This window comes from Rhamphochromis sp. 'chilingali', assembly GCF_963969265.1.
Source record: "Rhamphochromis sp. 'chilingali' genome assembly, chromosome: 17".
NCBI lineage: Eukaryota > Metazoa > Chordata > Actinopteri > Cichliformes > Cichlidae > Rhamphochromis > Rhamphochromis sp. 'chilingali'.
The window spans coordinates 22,201,651-22,219,108 of NC_137944.1; the positions used below are offsets into that span (position 1 = coordinate 22,201,651).

At 42.2% G+C, this 17,458-nt stretch overlaps 1 protein-coding gene across 1 annotated transcript in view; it reads left to right on the forward strand.

The window, feature by feature from the left end:
- Nucleotides 1-17,458, forward strand: part of slc45a4a (solute carrier family 45 member 4a) — a 54,827-nt gene that overhangs the window by 9,297 nt on the left and 28,072 nt on the right. Inside the window, exon 3 of the mRNA XM_080862823.1 lies at nucleotides 11,266-12,621. Within this exon, the coding sequence (XP_080718949.1) occupies nucleotides 12,303-12,621 (319 nt within the window). The 5' untranslated portion in view covers nucleotides 11,266-12,302. The remainder of the gene's footprint in view (nucleotides 1-11,265; nucleotides 12,622-17,458) is intronic.

Sequence of the window (17,458 nt, forward strand, 5' to 3'; positions counted from 1 at the left end):
CAATGTGTAATTTCTTATATAAATATGCACTTGTTTGTCGCTCAGATATTTGCTCAGAGATACTGGCAGCTCAGCGACACAGGCACGACGTCCTTGTCGTCACCAGATGACGCACCAGTCGTGCTAATTCATACAGATGCCACACTCAACATGTATGGATGCTTCTTCAGGATCCAATAAATTTACTACTACTCATAATATTTAGCATGCAGTGTTGATGCTGTGACTGGGTGTAAAAACAGGGCCACTGTTGAGTCAAGGCAGCACCACCAGAGGAGACCTTGCATGTGTCGTGACGTGAGCAGACTGGTTTGCTCGTCAAACGGACAAGAACACAACAGCCACTGATGAAAGAACTTGTTGATGTCTGTTCAGCTAAGCCATCGTTATCAGTGTACCTCTCTGTACGTCTGTTTTCTCTCTTTGTTGTGGCTAATCTGTTGGAATAATGGGAATAATGAGATTACTGCTAAATTGTTAGCTGTGTTGTAGCCACAACATGCGGTAGTGTGCAAAAGCCTTGAAGTACTCACAAATGAGCCTTGAGCTCATTCCTATGTATTTTGATAGGAAAATTAGAAATGGTGCAGCAGTTTATTGAAACCATGAACTCTACGTCTAACCCAAGAACCTAGCTGAAAATGGATGGAAGAGCAGTCAGTGTCCTAGCAAAAACATCAAAAGAGCCTCAGAGAGCCTGAACAGCTATTGACTACTATTGACTAAGACAACTTGAAAGACTTTAAAGACTAAATGGCGAGACAGTCTGGCTCCTTGGAAACAAAATATAAAGAAATGATTGAAAATTTTCAACCCATAAAACCAGATATAACCAGTGTAACTCTTTTATAATTAATTGAATTGGGCAAATTTAATTTTTATTTAGATGTCACTGCGAGCTGTGTGGTTGTTGTGCCGCAGGTTTGTTGACACGTCTGTAGTTCTGCTCTCTGACTGAAAACAAGGAGGCTCAGATTAATCGTCTCTCAGACTCAGCTGCTCCTAATTATGCTCTCAAGTGAATTTGGGTTAATGTTAGTATATTAGTTTTGCCAGAGTTATGTAAATAGATCTAATATATCATTTCCCACACCAAATGAACACACCTCCTGCCTTATGCAAGTGGGTGGAATAATTTTATTCTAGTTGTTTGAGCTACTCAGATGCATAATATGCGCAGACATCATATAATAACACACAAAAGGAAATGATGTTTTAGGCAAGAATGCAATGTGTGGTGTCTCGTTTTCAAATTCCCTGATTTAGTCCATTTTGTTTTGTGGTGGGGAGACTTTTCTGACGTCACTAGTCAGCCTGTCAGTGACTAGAAGGTTAACCTTGGCTGAACTCGCAGTAAAACAATTTTTGTGGTGTCTCGTCATTTCATGGCGATGGTTAAAGCAAGCAGAGACATTTGGCGTCTATTTTGAGAGAAGGCAGCTGGGAGTTTCAGGTGAGGCTGGGACTGGGGATTAATTTAGAGCTGCTTGGACACCACAGGGATAAAACCAAGTCGGTGGGAGGCTCTTCTAAGTGTTTTAATATGCGTGTGTGTTAGAGTGTATGTAAGTGAACAGCACTTATATTATGTCATATTCATGCCACCCGGTATAGTGATCTAAGCGCTGTGTAATGAGTAGGAGATTTGTCATTGAGGCTACAGCACGTTGATACACATGTGCCCCCCTGTACTCCCTGCACTGCAGCACTGCTGCACCATAACACTAACAGCCAGCTTCCGTCTACCTCCCAACCACGCTCTGTTTCTCTTGCTCTCTTACCCCTGCCATCTGCTCCCCAAAAACTGGCCAGTGGTTGTTTTTCATGGGAAAATCATCTACAGAAAAAGGCTGTTCAAGTCTTTTTGCACATGCAAAGGTTTGCGCAGCATCCTGCGTGTTTACATGCCGCTTTTAGGGTGTAGATAACTGAAATGTAGACAACAACAGAAGATAACTCTTCTGAAACAGAACACTAAACATCTGCCAGCGACATATTTGTATTTCATTTTATCACTCTCCCACACAAGTGCACGCAAACGCAGACGCGCACACATTTTTAAAGCCACATGCTGTGCCAACCAACAAAGGTTTTTTTCTTCTGAGACTTTCTTCAGTGTTGGAAACATTTGACTTGAGCCAACTCTCTTACCCAGTTAAAGGCCCTGAGAATTTCCTAGTTTACATAGCAGTCATAATAAGCATAGCATAATAAGTATGTGCGGTATTAGGAATATCGAAGCTATTTAGTACAGAAAAAAATTAAAAGGCTAATGTATAAATATACTAAAATATCCATGACTCCTGCTGCTGATACACATGTCTCGGCTTTGGATATCAGCCAATAACTGAGTACACAACCAGTATCAGTATTTAATAAGCGATAAGCTGTCATCCTCAGTGTGAGTAAGAGACTGTGAATCAGTTTTTTTTTTTTTAAACTCAGTCACAGTAGAGTACAAATAGGAAAACGACCTCCCTGCAATTTGTGAAAAATCTGTCATTTACTGACCGCTTTCATGTATCTGCGGTGACAAACTGGTATCCCAGAGATTGAGAGTGCAACACCCTCAACCTCTGTGTGACTGTTTCCTATCACAAGGCAAGTGCACAGGTCACCTGGTTGGAGGAAACCTGTCTCCAAACAGTTGCAGTCCAGTCACTCTTTGTCATTTTGGCGAAGGTTTGCAAATAATTGCGGTCACATTTATAAATATAGACAGCTTGATTGCATTTTGTTGGCAATCTGAGTCAGTCTGTGAGCTCAACCTTCTCTTTATAATAGAGACCGCAAGTCAACTGGTTTCCCAATAGCTTTATTCAGGTTATATTCCTATATAAAAGGAAGGTTGCTGAGTATCTCTGTCATTTTGCAGTCGAATCTTTGTCCTGCATAAACTGTATAACATTTGTGGAGGAATTTCTTTCAAATTATGTGGAATCCCAAACAGGTTTGCAGTTTTATGCAGATTTATTACAGTTAATTGCAGTATAATACAAAAAATTGCAAGTTCGCCGGATTCAGTTGCAGACTGATAGCAGTATGACTGCAAGTGGTTGACGACATGGTCCCCGCCTTCAAAAGCAAGAAGATTAAAGGGTCATGGCACATGATTGCAACAATAATTTTGATTCTCTTGCGTGACTTTAGCGTTAAGCAGTATTTAAAATTAGCTTAAAATTGACCCAGTTGACTACATCTTGCTAGATTGCTCTAAGAAGAAGTGCAATAAAAGCTTCCAAGTGTTAACTGTAACAAAACAAAACAAAGAAAGAGTGAAGTTGCCAGCCGTCCACTCGTCCACAGTGTGTTTGCTATAAATCACGGCTAGCTGACTAGCTACAGTTAAAATTTCTGGACTCAAAAGCATTCACACCACATGGACACAAGTTGACCGTGACTCAGAGGGAGACTTTATTCCGAATGTAGTCAAGGTGTAAGGGCTGTAGATGTAATGGGGTTTTTTTTTTGGAGATTAAACAGGCAGGCTGTGATGAAGAGAGGTGAAGCGTGGCTGGCACAGTGTGCAGGCAGACTGATGGCAGAGACCGGGTGAGCTGGCTTGGCAGACAGCTAGAGTGGGCAGGCAGGGAGAAAGGAGCTGCTGCCGGTGAGCTTGAGGAGCTGAAGCTTGAGAGCAGGCGGAGAGGTGGGGGTGAAATCTAAGCACAATGAAATGAAATGAGTTTAACTCACTCACAAACACAATAAACGTGATAATGGTGTCTCTCCTGTGATGTCTGTCAGATAGCGACTGGAGAGTCGAGTAGATGTATGGCTGGTGATGAGCTGATGAGCCACCGGTTTTAGATGCTGATCGAATTGACTGCAGGAAATGTGAATGGTGCTACAACTACAAGTGACACACAGAGAGGCAATAGGACAGGAAAACAAGAGACACAGAAGAAAGGAGACAGGAAGGAGTACAACAAGGGTCATGACACTGACAGCAGTCTGTGAAATTAGATTACACAATTCCCTGCCCTTTTTATCTTTCTTTGGATCACAAATCCTTAATCATAATAATGCACAATATTAGGCTACTGATCTTGGAGTAATAAAATGCCTGCCTCTTTATTTTTATTTACTCAATGCACAAAAGCATCTGCAGCCCCTGCAGAATGTGAATTTGATCCTGGCGTCCTTGTAATCTATATGTACCTCTATATAGGTCAGCGTGGCATTGTTTACAGAGTGCACACGTGCTTCACTGCTCTGCAGCAACACAACTTATGTTTACATATGTGAAACAGTGATGATTTGAGAAAAGAACACACATAATTAATAATAATTAATTCAATTGGTCTGTCAGAAAAATGATGAAAAATATATATCATAACATCCCGAAATCCAACGCCTATCCCTCACATAATGCGTCTGATTAACAGTAAAACCTTTCTAATATTTAAAGTTTTATATAAAAAAGGATAACTTTTCATATAAAACAGGTTATCAATTATTTTGACTGTCCAAGAATACCTTGAAAATGTTTCCTGATCTCACACCTGTGGTTACGTCTTGGTTACGAGTCAAGATTGTTGTTTGCACTCAACTTTCAAAGGCGTTGGTGGATGTGAGGGACAAACAGACTGAGCGGCAGGTGCAATATGTTGCACTGTAATCAAACAAATCAAACACTGTTCTCATTTTACTACAGCAGTCTGAAATTAAAGTAAATGAAGCGTGGATTATATGTTTCATGCTTTATCATATCTTATTCTGTCAGCATCCATGGTGGCAACCAACACTGTCGTAGACAAACAGTGAGATTGTAAAGAGGTTCGTTGTGCTAACACACATATGTGATGATGTGGACTGTGGATCATAGCAGGACCGCTGCCTTTGAGCAGAGTAGCCTCCACCATTAACTAAAGGTTAGCTTGCTGTTGAGGCTACGCCTGGCTCGTGTCCCAGCTTCTGTAAAGTTAAATATCTACTGTACATTATACAGCTTCAGGTAGCCCACCATCGCCAGAGTACAATCATCCTTAAATTTGTGATTTGGAAATACAATAAGACCGACTAGATTAAAATAAATATTTGTTGCTGTCTCAAAAGTTGAACATATTTTACAGTATTTGGAATCTAGTTGTTTTCAGTTCTTGCAGAGTGCTAAGTAGTTGTTTTTTACTGTGCCAGCTCCTCATTAAAAAAATTTCTAGGCTGGTTTCGCTTTCCATGAGAACAATGTTTAAAACTGGTTCTAAACCTAACACTGAGCTGTGGAAGAAATTAAGTACTGCGCCTTTGAAACAAAATGAAGCCAACAATCACATATACGTAAGCTCAATTTTCTCTTTACAGCAGTTAAAACAACGAAAAAAAGAAACATGAAATATTTTCGGTGAGTTAGTCACGTTAAGTTCAAATCGGGATTTGTTTGTTTGGGGTTGTGTGCTATGGGAAGCCGCTGGCTCCAACTGTTGTTGTTGCCGCTTGCTTTCCAGCTCCACCCCTGCGCCCAAATTAGATGTTCTCGGCTTTGCATAACTGATAAGACTTGCATGGTTTTCATGTCTGCAAAGTCAACTTGCTTTGCAGAAGCGAGTCATGAGTCAGCACTGAAAAAGAAAGAGGATCAGGGGAACGGAGAAGGTGGATGAAGTGAGAAAGACAGCGCTCGCTCTGATTTCACGTTTGTGTCACAGGTAATCTGGTCTATGGAGCAAGAATAAACACTCACTAAAATAGACTCGGGTTATGCGTGTTTAGTGTGTGCACTGAAGAGTCAGAAATCCTGTGTGTCTGTGTGTGTGTGTGTTGCTCTGTGAGACATGGGACATGGCAGACTCTTAATTTGTCTGACCTTGAACTTCACAGGCATCTCCTTTGCTTCCCTCCTGCTCTTATTTTCCTCTCATCTTCTTCAGTAGGATTTTTAAAGGTTCATTGCAAGCATTTGTCTTAGTTGTGTTTCAGTCTGTGAGTGAGTCTTTCCTTGCATTTCACTCGGTTGCTCCCTGGAAAGCTGAGTTTCAGTTCTATATAAGCTGGTGCCGCATGTGTGTGGACTGATGATTAGAAACCATGCATTGCTGTCTGTGTGTGTGTGTTTGAGGACTACAAATGCAGGATGAATAGTGCTGCCTGAGCAGGAGATTGCAAGCTACTGTCCTTAAAGGCACCCATCCTCATATTTACAACCTACACAAAATTAATTTAGGCCTAAAAAGGATCTGAAGAAGAGACTTGGACCATGGTGTTGGTGATGGTTTGCTATTAAGACTCGGGATTTCACTGTCAGAAGAGATGGATTAAAAGCTTCTTGTGTTTACCAAATTATTCAAATTGATTCAGCTCCTGTTTCATGGCAGTTTTCACCCTGACAACTCACGCTGTTTAGCATTTCTTTGGTTAATGCGGCCGTTTGTGCTCAGCAGGTGTCCTCTCCCAGTCACTTGAGTTATTTTTGAGTATCACAAAAATGAAGCACGTCCAACCTTCAGTTAGTTTTATGCATTTCTTTATAGGTTTACTTCCAGGCAGAGAAATGTCATTATAGATAAGATAAGATAAGATAACCTTTATTAGTCCCACACGTGGGAAATTTGTTTTGTCACAGCAGGAAGTGGACAGTGCAAAAGTTATGACGCAAAAATTAGAATACAATAAGAATAAATACAGTACACAGCTGTACAGAATAGAATAAAATAATATACTATATACAGTAGAATAAAATAGAATAAAAATATACAATAAGATAAAAATAGAATACGAATGCTATATACAACTGAGTAAAAATACAACGATGCCAGAAAGGATTATTGCACTTAGTGTTATTGCACATGTGTGGATGTGTGTGTTTGTTCAGTTAAAGTCTTTGTTGTGGAGTCTGACAGCAGTGGGGAGGAAAGACCTGCGAAATCTCTCCGTCCCACACCGTGGGTGCCGCAGTCTCCCACTGAAGGAGCTGCTCAGTGCTGTCACAGTCTGCTGCATGGGGTGGGAGACGTTGTCCAACAGGGATGACAGCTTAGCCGCCATTCTCCTGTCACTCACCGCCTCCACTGGGTCCAGAGGGCATCCTAGAACAGAGCTGGCCCTTCGGATCACCCTGTTCAGTCTCTTCCTGTCCCCAGCAGAGATGCTGCCGCCCCAGCAGACCACACCATAAAAGATAGCAGAAGCCACCACAGAGTCATAGAAGGTCTTCAGGAGTGGGCCCTCCACCCCAAACGACCTGAGTCTCCGCAGCAGGTACAACCTGCTCTGCCCTTTCCTGTAGAGGGCGTCTGAGTTATGAGTCCAGTCCAGTCTGTTGTTCAGATGAACACCAAGGTACCTGTAGCTGTCCACAGCCTCAATGTCCATACCCTGGATGTTCAGTGGTTGCAGTGGAGAATGCTTGTGCCTGCGGAAGTCTACCACCAGCTCCTTGGTTTTACTGGCGTTGATCTGGAGGTAGTTCAGCTGGCACCAGTCCACAAAGTCTTGAGTCAGTCCTCTGTACTCCTTGTCGTCCCCATCAGTGATGAGGCCGACTATTGCAGAGTCATCAGAGAACTTCTGCAGGAAGCACTGGGTGGAATTGTGGGAGAAGTCTGCAGTGTAGATGGTGAAGAGGAACGGAGCCAGAACCGTTCCCTGTGGGGCCCCCGTACTGCAGACGACCCTGTCCGACACACAGCCCTGAGTCCTCACATATAAATGTCATTATAATACTGAAATCAAATTGCAGAGTTGTAAAGCTTGAAATTGGCAGCGAGCATTAGGTACTATTTATTCAATCATTGTGTGGTAGTGTATGACTGTATGCATCAGCGCTGCCGTCATTTTTCACTAAAGCTATTCCCTAAAATCTTGACTGTTACAGAAACTCCAGCTGTATACTTTCGGACAAAACATTTGCTAATCGAAGCTGCGTGACCTTAAATTTAAGGCTGTGCTATATAATACCAGTGCAATTTTTTTAACTTGACTTAGAGGTGTCACATGCCCATACCAGTCATATAGTCTCCACGCCTAGAGTGCACAACGAGACAAGCCCAGACATGTCTGAGGGCAAGAGCTGCACATCAGAGAGCTGCTTCAATGACCCTTCAACAAAGCTTAATACATTGTTCCAGCAAAAGGTGGGAACAACAAACGTCACCACCCAAGCTAAAAACACAAAGCTCTTGCAGCGGGTCATTTAGACAAAAGTAAACTAACGACTCAACCGACCATTGCTAGAGAACTTGCTAGTTGCACTCACTTACTGTGCAAGTTTAGTTACTTTAGTTATTAATAAACTGAAGCAGTTATGTCACATTTTTGCCTAAAAATCACTGGAAACTACAATCTAGGCTACTTTTGTACTTACATTTGACTTATTGTGTGTCACTGCTATAATCCTGCTGCTGATACCTTTAGTGTCAGTACTGTCAGTGACTGTAGCTCATTTGAAAAGAATACCCTTCATTTTCTTCACTCGTAAAGGCTGCTGCAATCACCAAGAAAACATTATTAATTGAAATATAGTTTTTAACCACTACTTTCCACCCCTTTTAAATTATTTCTTTTATTTTGAGACCCTGATGGTGTCAAAACTGATTATTAATATATTAAACGATTAGCAGAAAAATTGCTTTAGGAAATTCTCAATAGTTTATTATTAAGCAGTAAATTAAGAGCTGAATTTAGTGGTTGGCTGTAGCCCCTGAAGGCCTGTCATAGATGAAGAAACCAATTGACATCCTCACGATAAGTATTTAATCGTGTTGGTACTGTATCGGTTGTGTTTTTCTTCTTCATGTAGTTTTAAACTTCACATTGATGTGCGTACCATTTGGGGGGGGAAAAAACTCATTGCTTCCCATGACCAGAATTGCAGCGTCTCCACCCTGTTGGGAACCATAAATTATGTCCACCATCACACATGAAGTATTTGGAGATATGTGGCCAACCAGATTGGAACATTTTGTTGGTGTTGTTGTTGTTGGCATGTTTCAACATGGAGACTTTCAGCACATCACGTTCCCTCTGTCTTGACCGTGGAGATTCTGATGTTCTTTCTGTTGTTGTGCTCAAATCCAAACATAATTCACAAGAACATTTGGGGCATATTTGTATTTTAAATGTACGCCCGGAAAGAAGAGGGGCCGTTATGTAATCTGCTGCAGTGTGTGAGGTCAGGTGATGAGGGTCCTGTCTGTTTGTGCGCGATAAAATATTCAGGACCATCTCGGGGACATCATGAATCTTAATGAGGACATGTGAGTACACTAGGAGTGGAGGAAAGAAAGAAACTCTGTTGATCTGTCTCTTCTCCCCTCCATCGCTGGTTCCTCCCACCATCCACCTGTCAAAAACCCTCCTTCCTTCCACCCTTCCTCCCGTCACCGCTCTCCTTCCCTCACTCTAATTTTATTTACTTTCTCAATCTCTCGCTAAGAGGCTCGATAAGAGTCTTAGCACTGTTATTTTGCATGTGTGCTGTTCACGTGGCAAGCATTAGTGTGTGTTGGGTGTGATGAATCGTGCGGTCTCCATGGGTTTTAATCCAGTGGGCCACTGCGCACAAAAACACACACTTTGGAATTCGGCTCTGTGGGAAATTGTATTGAACTTCCATGCAGACTGTGTTTCTCTGTCTCTCCGTGAAGCGCGCTATTAGCTGAAGGCCTTCCCTTCTTGTACTCCTCTTTCTCCTTCTCCTTTTTAAAGATAGTTTTTTTTCATCTGCATGTCTGTCGTTTCTTCTCGCCACACACACAAGCCCTCTGTTTGAGACAGTAGCTCAACTTGAAAACATTTTAGCTCATAAAACACATGGCATTCTTTCATCCTTCCCGTCCAGTTTCAAAGACTGAACTCTTTTCATACGAGAGAACACATACGTATGTGTCTGCCTGAATTGTGGTAGAAGCATGCTGATACTTAAAAACCCCCCAAAAACTCACACTTACAAATTCAAACACGTGTGACTTGGTTAGCCAAGTTACAGAAACAGACCTTTTCTCTATGCTGTGACCTTGTATATAACTTTGGTTTTATGTGTCCAGATTTGAATTATTGGTGAGTTATTGGAAGATTATTTTGTTGGTATTTTCACAACTTTTAATTGTAAAAAGCAGCAGAAACACTGGTTTATTTTGAGATGCTTATCCACAGGCTTTATAATGAAGACTTTTGAATAGGAACTTGTTTTCGAAAAGATTTTGATTTCCCATTTTTCTTTTGTTTTTAAAATCTTTCGTCATTACTTTTTTTTTTTTGTGCCAGTATTTCGCTACGTATACTCGCTGGCCAGATTGTTATTTACACCTTGGTAGTATCTTCAGAGCTACTTTAATTCTTTGTGGCACAGAATCAACAAGTTGGTGGAAACATTCCTCAGAGATTTTGGTCCATATTGACTTGATAGCATCACACAGTTGCTGCAGATTTATCGGCTGCACATCCATGATGTGAATCTTCTGTTCTGCCACATCCCAGAAGGTGCTTTATTGACCTTCTGGTCACTCCAGAGGTTATTTGAGTATTTTGGTGACAGGAGTTGTTCTTAGCTGACAGGAGTTGCACCTTGTTTGATCTTCTACTCTTCTTCATACCTTGTGCAAGTGTTTTTGGGTTTTTTTAGTTATTGCCTTCCTGTCAGCTCAAAGCAATCTGACTTCTGGCTTCAACAAAGCATTTTCACCCAAACAACTGCTGCTCACTGGATATTTCCTCTCTTTCTCTGTAAACCCTAGAGGTAGTTGTGTGGGAAACTCCCATCAGATCAGCAGTTTGTGAAAAACTCAGACCAGCCTGTCTGGCACCAACAACCATGCCCCTTTTTTAGAGTCACTTAAATCACCTTTCTTCCCCATTCTGATGCTCATTTTGAACTTTAGCACACCATTTTGATCATGTTTATATGCCTAAATGCACCTCGTTGCTGCCCTGGGATTGGCTGATTAGATATTTGCATTAACAAGCAGTTGAACAGGTGTATCTAATGAAATGGACCATAAGTGTAGATTGCATATGCATCGGTGCCAAATTTTATGAGAAGCCTGTTTGCACTGTGTTTTATAGTTGCTGATAAATCATGTAAGAGAAAAAAGAAACGGCTGTAGTTTCTTTTATACAAGCTCAGTTGTTGTTTTTGCAGCTGATCGTTATCACCTTCAAGAATAAAACCACTCCCTCATCTAATCTCAGCTGATGCATGAAAAATCACATCACTCGCACCTTCCCACACCTACCGAGCTCATTAGGAGATAACAGTAGGACATGTTTAAGATTTAAGCAGCTGTAGCTCACTGCTGTTTTTCTCTCCTCTTGCCATTTTTCTTCCAGATTGATCAGCCATTCGATGGGGATTTTCAGAGGAGCTCCGCCTACCGTCGCCGCATTCCCTCCTCCTCCTCCGACCCCCTCCCCCCGCGACCTTTTGATCGCCCCCACCCACTCCATCATCCAGCCCTCCATCCAGCCCTCCATACAGAAAATGACTCTGGAACTCACTGAATGGTCTTCTATATGGATTTTTACTGCTTGTAATAGACAGTAAGAAAAAAGAGGCGCAAACCTCGATGACAAAAAAGCCATAAACACCCACAACACACACATACACACACACACACACACACACACACACACACACACACACACACACACACACACACACACACTCACACACACAACAAACACAGCTACACACACAAACACTTTCATACCAAATAAAGCTGTTTTGCAAGCAGTTTCTCTCACACCTTGACGTGCACACACAAAAGAAGCAAGTGCACAAAGCCACTCTTGGAATGTACCGCTTACTCTTCCCATGAAATTCAACTGCTTCCTTTATTTTTCTGAGATTCTCTACAGGCCTTGAGAAAGCTGATTTTATTAGATTTTTTCCCTTCTTCCCAATTTAAACAAGGATTAAAAAGGTTGGGAATTTCAATTTGCAGTGTTTTTGGAGGACAACTTTAGAGGACAGCTGATTGCTAATTTTTTTCCTTCTTTTTCTGGATCTGTGATACATCTGGGGATAGCAGATTAGTTTATCTGCAAATATTTAGTGTCTTTAACCTTTATAGTTTTAGTAGGACCCAGTTTAACATACATTTTATTACCTCGCAGGCTGGGAAGCATCTATTACAGTTATTCAGCACTTCTTGAACACTTAAGAAATAGATGTAACAAGTGTATAACTAGCAAGTTACAACCACTGATTGCATTTTGTAGCTTGTAAAGATTGTAATGAAGTTACTTCTAGAAAGTCACTACTCGTTTTAAAGTACAAGTAACTTGAATTGAGGAGTATTAGGAGTAGTATTGTTTTTGTACTGTAGTATTGTTAGAAGGGGTGCGCTTGTTTTCCTGTTGCTTGCATGCCCTCCAACATGCCTCCCCAGAACACAGAGGCTGACACCATGCAGGTCGGATCTCTGGTGGGTGGGGTTAGCAGCAAAAACTCCACCGCATCAGGCTTGGATGAGGAGAAAGGAGGAGCAGGAGGCGAGACGGATGGATTGGGAGGCGGAGGCGGAGCGGCAGAAGGAGGACGAGGAGGAGAGGAATCTGCTAGCGAAGGATCGATCGAAGGGATTCCTTTAAAGCGATGGGTGATGCACGGAGCCGTGATGTTCGGTCGGGAGTTCTGCTACGCCATGGAGACAGCGCTGGTGACGCCTGTGCTGCTGCAAATAGGTGAGCAGAGTCCAGATGATTTACATATGAAACATAGAAAGCCAACATCTGCAAAGTACTTCAGCTGCAAAATTGCTGTTTTTTAAAAATATCTGTTTCATGTGTTTTTTAAACTGTAGTTCAGGATCTACATCAAACTACAACGACCAAAATTATTAATTCACAAAAAAGGGAGGAAAAGAGCAGCAAGGTCTCACAATAAAGAGCAGCCACTCACAAAAAATGTTGATTCTGTCTTTCTGGACGTGGCGTTGACAGTGGGAGAAAGAATTTATCACTGGCTAGCTCACTGCTATCAGTGAGGTATAACGTAGAGCAAAGAGTGTGTTGAAGACATTTCATGGTGTTGTGGAAAACATTTACTTCTAAGGATCGATGTTGGGATAAGCTCTGCAACATGTGCTTGACCAAGGTACCAGGGTTGTGACCAGCACTAGGCTGTCGTGTGGCCCGCCCATGGCTGGGTTCATGGGCATTAAGTTAATTGGTAATTCTAAACCGGTTGTAGGTGTGACTATGAGTGTGAATGGTTGCCTGTCTCTCTGTGACAGCCCTGACCCAAACTGACAACCTGTCCGAGTTCTACCCTGCCTCTTGCCCTATGACAGCTGGGATACGCTCCAGATGCTCCAACCCCTCAGATGGATGGATGGATGAAATGCTGTTGTCTCTTTAAATTGTAATGCCATTTAAGGGGACACCTTAGAAGCTAAAATGTCAGAGCACATATCTCATCTCCCCTTCACCTTGTTCGGATCTGCTTGGAGATTACCCGGCTTACCCTGCCTCACAGCATGCACACACAGAGAACCAGACCTCCGGTCACAGTGGGCATGCTATCATTTAGAATAGAATAGAATAGAATTCAACTTTATTGTCATTGCACATGCACAGGTACAGGGCAACGAAATGCAGTTTGCATCCATCCAGAAGTGCTTTAGTGATATAGATATATTACAATATATATTAGCAATAGTATAGATATGTAAGTATATTACAGGATGGGTCTATTATGGTATGTTATAATGTACACGGTATGAAGTATGTTGTGAATATTCTATAACTATAAGTACAGGCTGTAGTGAGTACGAGCTATGTACAGGCTATGAACAGGATATAAATATGAAAAACTATACAGAATATGAAATAAATAACTTTACAGAATCTGAGATATACAGCTATACAGAAATGGGAACTATGCAAGTTGTAGACAGTTGTAGGGTTAAAAATTATCGAATGTACAGAATGATTATTTACACAGAGCTATACAGTAGTGCAGTTAAGATAAGTGAGATATGTGGATAATTTCTACAGAGGCTATATAAAGTGCTAGTGGTGGTTCAGTCCATGTTATTATTGTGTGTTTGAGGGTACAGTTGTCCATTGTGGGTGTGTGTATGTTCAGTCCATGTGTTAACGTGGGTCAGGAGGCGGAGTTCAGGAGTCTGACAGCTGTGGGGAAGAAGCTGTTCCGGTACCTGGTGGTCTTAGTGCGGAGGCTCCTGTGGCGCCTCCCAGAGGGCAGGAGGGTGAAGAGTCCATGTGATGGTTGACTGGGGTCTCTGATGATTTTCCCAGCCCTTTTCAGACACCGCTTCCTGTAGATGTCTTTTATGGCAGGAAGTGGTGCTCCGGCGATGCGCTGGGCAGTTTTCACGACCCTCTGCAACGCCTTCCGGTCCGAGGCAGAGCAGTTCCCGTACCAGACTGTTATACAGTTGGTCAGGATGCTCTCGATGGTGCAACGATAGAAGTTCACCAGGATGTCTGAGGACAGGTGGTTCTTCCTCAGAGTCCTCAAGAAGAAGAGGTGCTGGTGAGCCTTCTTGACCAGTTTGGAGCAGTTGGTCGTCCAGGTGAGATCCTCGGAGATGTGGACTCCCGAGGATTTGCACCCAGTGTCATCTTTGCCTTTTGAAAATATGCCAAGTCCAGTTCTGTCTGGAGGGTACTGGAGTCTGTAGAGGAGATGGAGAGGGTGTGAAGAGAAAAATGTGAGAAACAGCCATAGCATTATTTGTACTATTTGTAGTTTCCATGTAAACCCCCCTCTTGCTTCTTTTTTTTCCTCTTCAAATTTCTCCTTCCCCTTCACTGACATTAGCGCGATGTCCTAGCTTACATAACCAAGGGGACATGAATAGGAAGTCGCTCTGTGGACACCGTGACTCCTGGCCGGCTCACCCGGGATGAGCCGCCACAGGGAACCGGGATCCCAAACATGCACTTCAAGTGTTTGTTGTGTCGAAGGCCAGCACTGAGATCAGCCAAATGTTGGAAATTTAAAGGCTTTCAGCTGAATTCAAAAGACTGGTGTGCTCTTGATGCGTAATATTAAAGCAGGAAAAGGCATCACAAGTAACAAAAAAATATAGTGTGTCTCCTGTGGACACATTACACGGGGGAGCCGCTGCATGTTTTGGTTCTAATTTTAGCCCCGATTTAGCTGCCCTAGCCTAATTTTTTTTTAGATCAGAATATGTCTGAGCTCCTCTTAGTAGATTTTGAAACTGCCGGGAGGTACAAGCCCCACAGATTAGTCTGCTAAAACTAAAGCAGACAGAACAGTGACTTTATTTGTCACTGAGAGGAAAGATAATCCACTTGTGTTTTTCATTCATTTTGACCTTTTACTCGTCGTAATTAATGAGAAGGTTGCCTTTCATCCGAATAAAGGAGATTCCAGTCAGTACAATACAGATAAACCGTGCTTGTTGTTATTATTACTACCAAATGCTCCGTGCAAAGCATTTTTATTAATAAGTTACAAATAAAAACGTGTACATTTGCGTCACACGTCGCTGACAAAGTGACACGCCTGCAGCTTCGACAGACTTGCTTTATTTTAGGCCTGGAAAAGACTACAAATGATGTTAAGATCTCGTGAAGCTGACGTGCCTATCATGTTAGCAGCTGCTGAAAATTAGGTCGATGAGAGTGAACCAAGACTGTACAGTCAAGATCTGTAAAGTCATAAAACAAGCTGAGCGAGGGACTGCAGGGATTGGAGTGGTCTGAGAGCTCATTAGTATGAGAGATTTGGGGAATAATGTAATAATTTCAACAAACTGTTTGGAAAAAATGGCAGGTTGGAATTTACTTTGCTTGTGGTAATCTTGTACTCTGTCTGACATTTTGGCAAGATTTTACTTCCCGTCCTGTTTTGTCTGCCATACATCATGTTTTGGATAGTTTAGCAGGTCTAAAAATGGAAATGAACTCCATGTATGCTTTGGTTAACCATGGAGAGTTTTCCTCATTTCCTGTGCATGCTGATTAGCCTCATGGATGTATTAATAGATCTTAATATGGCATGTCAGCACATCTTTCTTCCAGTAGCAAAGTAGAGCTAAAAAAAATCCCCTCTGGACCAGAGTGATTTTGCCTCATAAAAACACCATTGTAAAGTGTTGACAGGACCATTATAACAGAGCTGGAAAACTGCTGGCAGAACAAACAAGGTGGAAGCAAACCTGGAAGAGGAAGTTTTATTATGGCTTTTGGGTGAGCCACTTTGTTTTGAAATAGAAAAGGACTTTTCAGTTCTTATTTTACAACATCCAGAACCATCTTGAGCGTTTGGTTTTTATATCAGTTTAGAAGTTATATGTCTGTGTACGACTACGTTTCCCCCGACCCTTCACAGCCACAAAGGTTGCTTGTGTTTGCATTCATTCATGTTTTTAGCCTGCTAAAGGAAAAACAAACAGATGTAGTACCTGAAAACAACCCCCTCCTCTAACTGTGGGCAGAGCTCCAAGTTTTGGGATAACAATATCCCGCCCTCCCACCCCCGCTCCTCTATGTAGTTAGTGCTCTATGCACTGACTGTAGCTACTAGAATTAGCTAGATCGTCAGTAAGCTGGCTGGTTGGCTCTGCCTGAGTGAAACCATTGTATGTGTAACCCCACAATATTGAGGTCACAGAAGGGGAGAGGGTGTGTGTCTGAGTGTGTGTGCAGCTGATACAATTTGGTCAAGGAGCCCATATTTACACAACGCGGAGAAAAGCTAAGAAACTTCTGCCTTACAAGGGCTTGTGCGGGGAGCATGCCGAGCTCTCGTCTGTTCTTATACAAGGAGGCAGGCCTTTCCCCTAAAGGCAAGGGCACATATTGGGGCTGTTGAGACAGTTATATTTATAATTTAGGCATCAAATCGGACCAAATTGGGCTTGAGTCTTGTACAGTCTGGGCTGCTAGTTGGAAACAGTCGATATAAGTGAGATAAGATGATCACTGTGCAGCTTTTGTCCTTGTTTCTTGCGTTCAATTAAGTAAATTCATTTAAGGTCAATTTTATTCATATAGCACATGTTCGCAACAATGATCATCTCAAGCTGCCATATATTGTAAGGTTAAAGATTCACCAATATTAGAGAAAACCCCACAGTGGGAATGACAAACTTCCTTTGTTTACAGTAACAAGTGGGCTCAAAGAGGGCAGCCATCTTCTGTGACGAGTTAGTGGGCGATGGGGAAAGGAGGAGACAAAAGAGGTGCGCAGAGAGACAAGGATTCAATAAGGAAAGTTTTAAACCTAATCTTAGCAGCAGAGCAGGTGTGTGTTTACTGAACCCAGAGTGGGAGCTTGTTCCACAGAAAGGGGTCTGATAGCTGAAGGCTCTGCCTCTGTGTACCCTGCATCTTACCCTGTAACAGCTGGGATATGCATTGATATCTTACATACCCTGAAATGTTCTTGTTTATTTCTCTGTAAACTCTGTGTTTGTGGCTATTTTTTAGGTCATTTAAGCTGCCACACAGAGAGGCGAAGAGTCTTTTGAAAAGACGTTTTGCATCCAGTGCACTGCCTTTGATTTGTTCTGCTTGACCT